Here is a 7,285-nt window from a genome sequence, read left to right on the forward strand (position 1 = left end):
CCCTTTCTATTGTCCTTAACCCGACTTGCAAGATTAAGTTCCAAGGAGGCCTTAGCTGTCCTAATTGCCTCCCTACATCCTCTAACAACTGGCCTATATTCCCCCCAAGTGGCCAGTCCCTCCTTCCATAATCCATAGATTCTCTTTTTCCACATGAGTTTGCCCAGCAGTTCCTTGTTTAACCACGCTGGTCTCCTGGCTCCCTTATTTGATTTCCTACCCATTGGGACACTCTGATCCTGAGCTTGGAAGAAGTGTTCCTTGAATGCTGACCAACTATCTTGAGCCCCTTTACCCCCTAGTACCCTTTCCCATGAGACTTCCCTTAGCAATTGATTGAAGAGCACACTTAGTGTTCAAATTGTTTTGTCCACCTGGACAGCATTTTAATGGATGCGTCACAAAACATGAAATAGCTGCATTTTCAGACACATTAATAAGACAATCTTTTCTTCTCAAAATAATAAACTACCAGATTAAGTAAGAGAGCAACGAAACTCACACAACCAGAGCCTTAACTAAACTTATAAATGTTGCTGCTTTCCATTAATACATTTGAACACTTTCTGCTTTCCATTGATCCCTCAACTGTCCTCAACTGCTGCACTAGCAAAATACTTCCCTTTAATAAATTATATTACCAATGGATAGCAGCTTAATGAACGTCATTTGAATACCAATAATTCATTGCAGCTCTTACTTTTCATCATAATTCTCTCCCTAACACTATCTTACCTCATACGCAACTAGAATTATACCTTACAGATCTACAGCTTAAAGAACAACTTCTGCACAGCCCAGTATGGGAAAGCTAGCAGCCATTGTACTTTATATTGAATAATACACATACCTATGCCCAACAGAGTCAGATAAAATAAGTAAGCAGAAGGTATTGTATTGTACCTCCCTTTACTTGCCCCAATAACAGTGTTCACATACTTTGCATAAGCTTTTTCCAAGAGTGGAAGCCAAAACAAATCCTCGGTCTGACACTGGGAAAAGCAGAGTTTACCACCAAGGCAAGGCAAACGGTCATCGATGGTCACTTCCACCCAGTGTCCAAACTGCCAGACTCGACAAGTGAAGCAGCCTTGATATGACTCATCTGTCCAGCTGGGCTGACCTGGAGGGATTACCTAGATGGCAAAACCCAAAATCAAGACTAATAATTGTGTTCCGGGTTATTTTTTGGTGGTGGTGGTGGAGGTTTTTTGTTTGTTTGGAGTTTTGTTTTTTTTGTTTTTGTTGTTTGGGTTTGGTTTGTTTTTTGTTGGGGGTTTTTTTAAGCAAAGCCAGTTTAAAATATACCGAATATCAACCATTTGTAAATAATCACAGGAAAAATATCACACAAGAAACAGTAAAACTGAGCATGACAAAAGTGATACTGACAGAGGCTTTGGATTCAAGAACAATACGCAAACGTGAATTAGGTGGAAAAAAAACCCCTTACAAAACATGAAATAAGCATCTCCTCTATACCTTGTTCAGTAGGTATTTACTCTTCTGCAAAGCTACACAGGCACACAGGAACCAACAGTCTCCCAAAATTCCTTGTTTCACTTGCACATCCTGCAGATTGCTTGAAAATAACCGAGGAGTAGAACAAATATCCTAAAATCAGAAGATGGGGAAAGTCAAATCCTGCATGACGTTCTAAGGAAGTCTATGCTTCAGGGAATGGGAGGGCTCCAGAGACATCTCACAAAATAAGGGAATTGTCTTTTCAGACACAGCCTAAGCAAGCAGTAACAAATTACTGCCTTGTGGCTATTTTACTGGTACTTTGTGTGAGGTAAATCTAGTTCCCACATGAATTTTAGTACACAAACGTCACCAATATGTGCAGCCTTAGCAAAGGCAACAATAAGTGAAAGACAAGATAATTCATCAGTTCCTTAATGGACATACAAACAACTGTGATAAAACTGATGCCATTCACATTGAACTGCACATTCCAAGTTACAAAAATCTCCAGATTAGCATAAGAGAAAAACCTTTCCTAGGGCAAATAGATAGCAAAAGTTGTTAATTCCAAATGCAAAGTCCTGAACACTTAATTGGATCTGAAAATGAGTTCTCTCGTGTTAAGAGTGAGAGAACTGCAGGAGATGGAAATTAATGGATCAGCCCTCAGGACTAATCAAGGTGCAAGGTACAAAAGCAGAAAGTTGCACGCTGGGCTCTGCAAAGTAGTTTGTTTGCCATTTCTATCTGACAGCTCTACCACAGTTCTACTGCCATCTCCAGATGGAGGTAGGAAAAACAATACCACTAAAACCAACATAGGTCTCTTCTCCATTACATTTTTATATCCTTTTTGTTTTCCCTCCTCACAAAGGCAGTATTATAAATACTTCACTTTAAATGAATGTACTGCAAAAATGCATTCTAAACTTTTTAGCTCTCACATGACCTGCTCTGAAACCCAGCTGCAAGTTTAAAAGCAATACAAGTCATATGACATTATAACCTTAAAAAAGTTTTCTTTCATGTTTTCAAAGAAATCAACAATCACAAAAAACCCCAATATCTTTCTGAAAACTCAAAAATCCAGTTATTTGTTTTCAAGACTGCTATGCAATACATTGAAAAATTTGGGAATGACATTTACGCTGTTTTTTAACTTGGTATGGACATTATTTGCATAATGAAACATAAAATATCTGAATTTCTACTAGTGCCATGAAATTCAAAAGTTCTTCAACAGGATTTAAATTAAACCTACAAACAAGCTCCCAGACTTGAATAGTGTAACTCCTGTATCATCGACACTGGCATTCATCAGTTTTACCACTTCTGTATTTCTAAACAATTAAAATACCCCAAACTCACTGCTAACCAGCATTTACTACCTTACAGTCCAGTTCTGCTAAAATCAGAGTCTTTTATACCTTAAAACTCACCTTAGGTCTCAACCAAGAGATCTCGCCTCTGAACTGAGCAAGTGGGGTAGAATAATCAAAAAATATAGAGGTATCGCTGGCTGGAAACGTGGGATCCGTGTAAAGGTCTCTTTTCACAATTAATTGCTTTTTCTCTCCCAGCATTTTCAACACAGTCCTAGGTAGCTTTGCCGGCTATTTCCAAGACTATATTGCCAAGCATCAACCTACAACACAAGTGAGCGTTACTAGGGAATTGTAACTAAGAAACAAAAAGCAAAGATTTACTTAGGAACAAAAAGCCTCTTACTCTTTTCACTGAGCACCCTGCACCACGCCATTGCTGGTCTCTTTCAGCACCTGATATCACCCTAGAGGTCCCCCGCTTTGCTGGAAAAGAGAAAGCGGGAATCTCTGAGGTGACCTACACCAGAAGCCTTCTTAGCCCACGCCCCGCACACCCTCCCCAGAAGTCCACCCTCCACCAAGACCCCTTCCCTCACAACCACCCCCATTAAGGGGCTCTCTACACACACTTCCTCCTCCCCTCGAGACATACCCTCGTCCCCACCCCCCCCGCCGACCCTCTTGGCCACAACGGGCCTCAACCAGGCCACAGCTGCACACACATCCCCCTCCTCCAGCGCAGCCACCTCCCCACAGTGGGGCACGCCCCGCCGCCATGCCCGGGGCGGCCGTTACCGCGGCAACGCCGGACACTCTCACCGCCCCTCGCCTAGCCCGGAGGTAACGGATTGTGCCACTCACCAATGAGAAGGCGGCAGGCGGGCACGTGGTGCACGCACCACCAATCCGACGCTGCCTGCGGGGAGGGGAGGGCAGGTCCCAGCGTGCCCCGCGGCCGGCGGTGGTGGCCGGTTCAAGGGGGTGGCTGCGAGGCCTCGGGGAGCCTGGGTGGTGTGCCGCACTCGGGAATAGCTGGAAGAAACTGAACATTCTCCTCCTCAGAGCAGGAGGAGGAAAGCTTAGCGGTCACCTAGCTGAATAGCCCTTAGGAGGGTGAGGAAAACGAAACCAAGATTGTGACAAACTGCCTGAGAAATTGTGGACCCTCACGAAGTCATTTTCCAACATAATAGCGAAGATCACATATTCGTGTAGTTTGTCAGTACTTGGATGAGGGCTGGAGCCCTCCTGCTGGGGAGACGGGATGAAACAGTTGAGGTTGTTCAGCCTAGAGAAGGATCCAGGGAGACCTTAGAGCAGCTTTCAGTGCCTAAAGGAGGCCTACAAGAGAGGTGGAGGGGGCCTTTTTACAAGGGCATGTAGGAATAGGACAAGGGGGAATGGCTTTAAACTAAAAGTGGGTAGATTTAGATTAGATACTGGAAAGAAGTTCTTCACTGTGAGGGTGCTGAGACACTGGCACAGGTTGCCCAGAGAAGCTCTGACTGCCCCATCCCTGGCAGTGTTCAAGGCCAGGCTGGACAGGGCTTTGAGCAACCTGATCTAGTGGGAGGTGTCCCTGACCGTGGCAGGGAGGTTGGAACTGGGTTATCCTTACAGTCTGTACCAATCCAAACCATTCTATGATCATTAATAATTGTCCAAGGGCTGAACTGACAAAGGAAATAACATTGCTTCTCATACTTTGATAGCTATTACTGCCTCATCAAATAAAGAAAAAATACATTAAAAAATACTGACTTGCTAGAAGCAATGCCAAAGGAAAGAAATGAAAAAAATTACAAGGCTGCCTTTTTTTTTATTTGGGCCTTTTACACAAGTATGGTAAATAAGCAGGTGCTGATCCAACATGAGAGGACATGATGTTTACAAAAAAAGCTGGTTTTCACACTTGCCTATAATGATGGGTTCAAGTCTAAGGGTTATGTTACCTGGTCCTTGGGCAGGGAGGTTGTTTTAATGAGAGAGATTCACAGAACACACTGGTCTGACTCATTTCTTCCAGAAATGAATGCAGAAATCCTCCTCTCGAACCTCTGCCTTGGAGAAACAAATACAGGTAACTGCAGTAGCTGTCTAACCACACATTGACATTCTCTGCCCCTTGCTTATGCTCGTTGTACAGACACAAGGCTTCTCCCTTGCATACAGCAAATTTAACCAACAAAAAAGACATTTCACATTGGATGTTTCCACCCTTTCAGGAGCAAAGGAAACATTGCCATCAGTAAGAATAAGGACCTCTCTTGTCTACAGCTCACACAAGCAAGCTGCAGCTGCGCAGGCTGCAACTGAGCTGACACAGGAGGGCTCTGTTCAGGGAAGGAAAAGGACAAACAAGGCCTCTGTGTCAGGAACAGTGAGGCTCTCATCTGCATGATTTCACCCTTGCTGTGTGCTTTAGGCAACAGCAGTCACAGGTCACAACTGCATAAATTCCATTAAATGCAAGATTCTAGAAAGCAATATGAATATTGAGCTCTAACTGTAAATATAGTAGATCCAACCTGGAACAGTAAACTAGTTACACATGTAAAAGTATTTATTTATGATGTTATTAGAAGTAAAGAGATGGACATTGTCTTGGTCTCTAAGCTATCTGACATGCTTTCCTTGCCCCACTGCAAAGTTCAAAACTGGCAAATTCATACATTATGCAGCTGGCAATGGGTTGGGTTTTTGTCTATTGACCCCAAACTTCTGGGAGCAAAAGCAGCGGAGAATTTTCTCTGTGTCCTCTTGGCAATCCTGCTGGATTAAACTATTCCTGAAGACCAAAACACAGGTCTATTTAGACAGTAAATCTTGAAGAGCATATTTTAAGACAAAATGACACTTGCCTTTTTTTCAATCTGTTTCTCAGCGCACTTTACGTAGGTTCCTCCTATTCCTTGTAAAAGAAGAAAGCAGACTCCCAAGAAGTTGTTTCCATTTACTATGAGAATTTAAACATTTAAAAGGGATTTGCATTCAGTTAAATAGCTTGTTTCCACATGAATGAAGACTATGAATGAAGTAATTTTTCAGACTTTCATGATTATTTTGGGGTTTCATCACCTCGTGTCTGCTTTCGTCTCCAATTCCAGATGGTTCAAGGGCAGGGAGAAGGTTAAAAGTGATCGAGCAATGGTGCTTGGGCACAACACGTGTGTGTTTGTTTCTGCAAACTGACACACCACAGAAGCCGTTCAAATTGCACTGGGGAGCTCTTCCCATTCTTTGGATACTCACAGCTTAGTTCCTGCAATACCGCTAGGCTGACAGTGGTCGGAGCTGTGTCAGAGGAACAGCACAGAACGGTATTTTGCTTAAAGGAGGTTTTGGAGGGGCATTTGGGGTTTATGCTCAGAAGAGCATGGTATGGAAGAAATCTCTGATGGTTTTCACCAGCCAGCCAGAAGCAGCCTGGTATCACAGTGCTCTCTGCAGCTACTGGGAAGACAGACTCAAGTCTTCTTCCAGAGCAGCTTGGCCTGAGGAAGATTACCACTACTAGACAAAGATCTCCCTCATTACCTCAGGCAGACCTCTAGGAGGTAGAGCACAGCTCCAAACTTCCATGCTGGCTACCACAGCACACAAGAACAAGGTGGTACAAGACACCTAAATCAAAACAATGCACAAAGCTGATGCTTCCCTAGGTCATACATTTAGGGTCACACACCTGGATTGTCAACCAGGTATGACTTAATCCATGACACTTTACACCAAACCATAACAGCATGAAGTATATCCCATTCCTTTCCTATCACTTCCCACTCTTCCTCAAAACCCAAGTATGTGTTTAGAAAAGGGTCCAGTGCTCTGCAAAACCCATTAATGCTATTTCTTAAATTTCAGAGAGACTTCTCACTAGTGTAACACCTTCCCTATAGGGCAGAAAGCACACTATGTTCAACATAACCCTAATTCTCTTGACAAGAAATCAGAGGTATAAGACTTGATTTTTTCCAGTGCAGAAGATGCACAGAGTCAGGGGAAGTGTTCACACAGGTTCAGCCACGTAATGCAACCAGCTAGTCCCCCGCTGTATAGAGTGAACAGTCATCTCCAGAGTACAGATTAGCTTTTTCTCTACACTTCTTTATCTATAAAACAAAAGGTTGCCATGTCCGTGTAAGACATGCTTTAACTGTTGCCCAGATTACTACTGTAATTAATGAAAAATAAGTGCACAATATTAATAAAAAGATCTTTTTAAGTGGTGCAAAATACACAGCAACATAAGGTAATTTTTGAGAAACAGTGTGCAATTTCCACTTTCAAAGGATGCTGAAACATTATGCTTCACCCCAGGGCTAAAGCAATACATAAAATGTGGAAGACGTACCTTGCAGCAAGAGACCAAACAACTCGACCTGTTTTCTTCATGAATTAAGAGGTACTTACTTGGGAAAGAGGTTAGTAACAGTAAGCAGTTTATGTTTCTCAAACAAAGCAGTAGCTTTGAGAGCCGGAAGCTGAAACTAGAC

General features: G+C 42.9%; 1 protein-coding gene across 9 annotated transcripts in view; it reads right to left on the minus strand.

Annotated features, from left to right (window-relative positions):
* The window catches only part of CAPN10 (calpain 10), a 34,933-nt gene extending 28,393 nt beyond the window's left edge, over positions 1-6,540 (minus strand). For 2 of the 9 annotated variants that reach the window (XM_080624350.1, XM_080624356.1), the window contains exons 1-7: positions 5,650-6,537; positions 4,745-4,849; positions 3,654-3,834; positions 3,196-3,275; positions 2,907-3,112; positions 1,483-1,614; positions 940-1,136 (exon numbers count right to left, since the gene is read on the minus strand). In XM_080624350.1, the coding sequence (XP_080480476.1) occupies positions 940-1,136; positions 1,483-1,614; positions 2,907-3,050 (473 nt within the window). In that variant the 5' untranslated portion in view covers positions 3,051-3,112; positions 3,196-3,275; positions 3,654-3,834; positions 4,745-4,849; positions 5,650-6,537. The other 7 variants (XM_080624354.1, XM_080624357.1, XM_080624358.1 and 4 more) reach the window with 6 other exon arrangements.
* Between the last annotated feature and the right edge of the window lie 745 nt (positions 6,541-7,285).

Source organism: Psittacula echo (assembly GCF_963264785.1).
Source record: "Psittacula echo genome assembly, chromosome: 7".
Taxonomy (NCBI): domain Eukaryota; kingdom Metazoa; phylum Chordata; class Aves; order Psittaciformes; family Psittacidae; genus Psittacula; species Psittacula echo.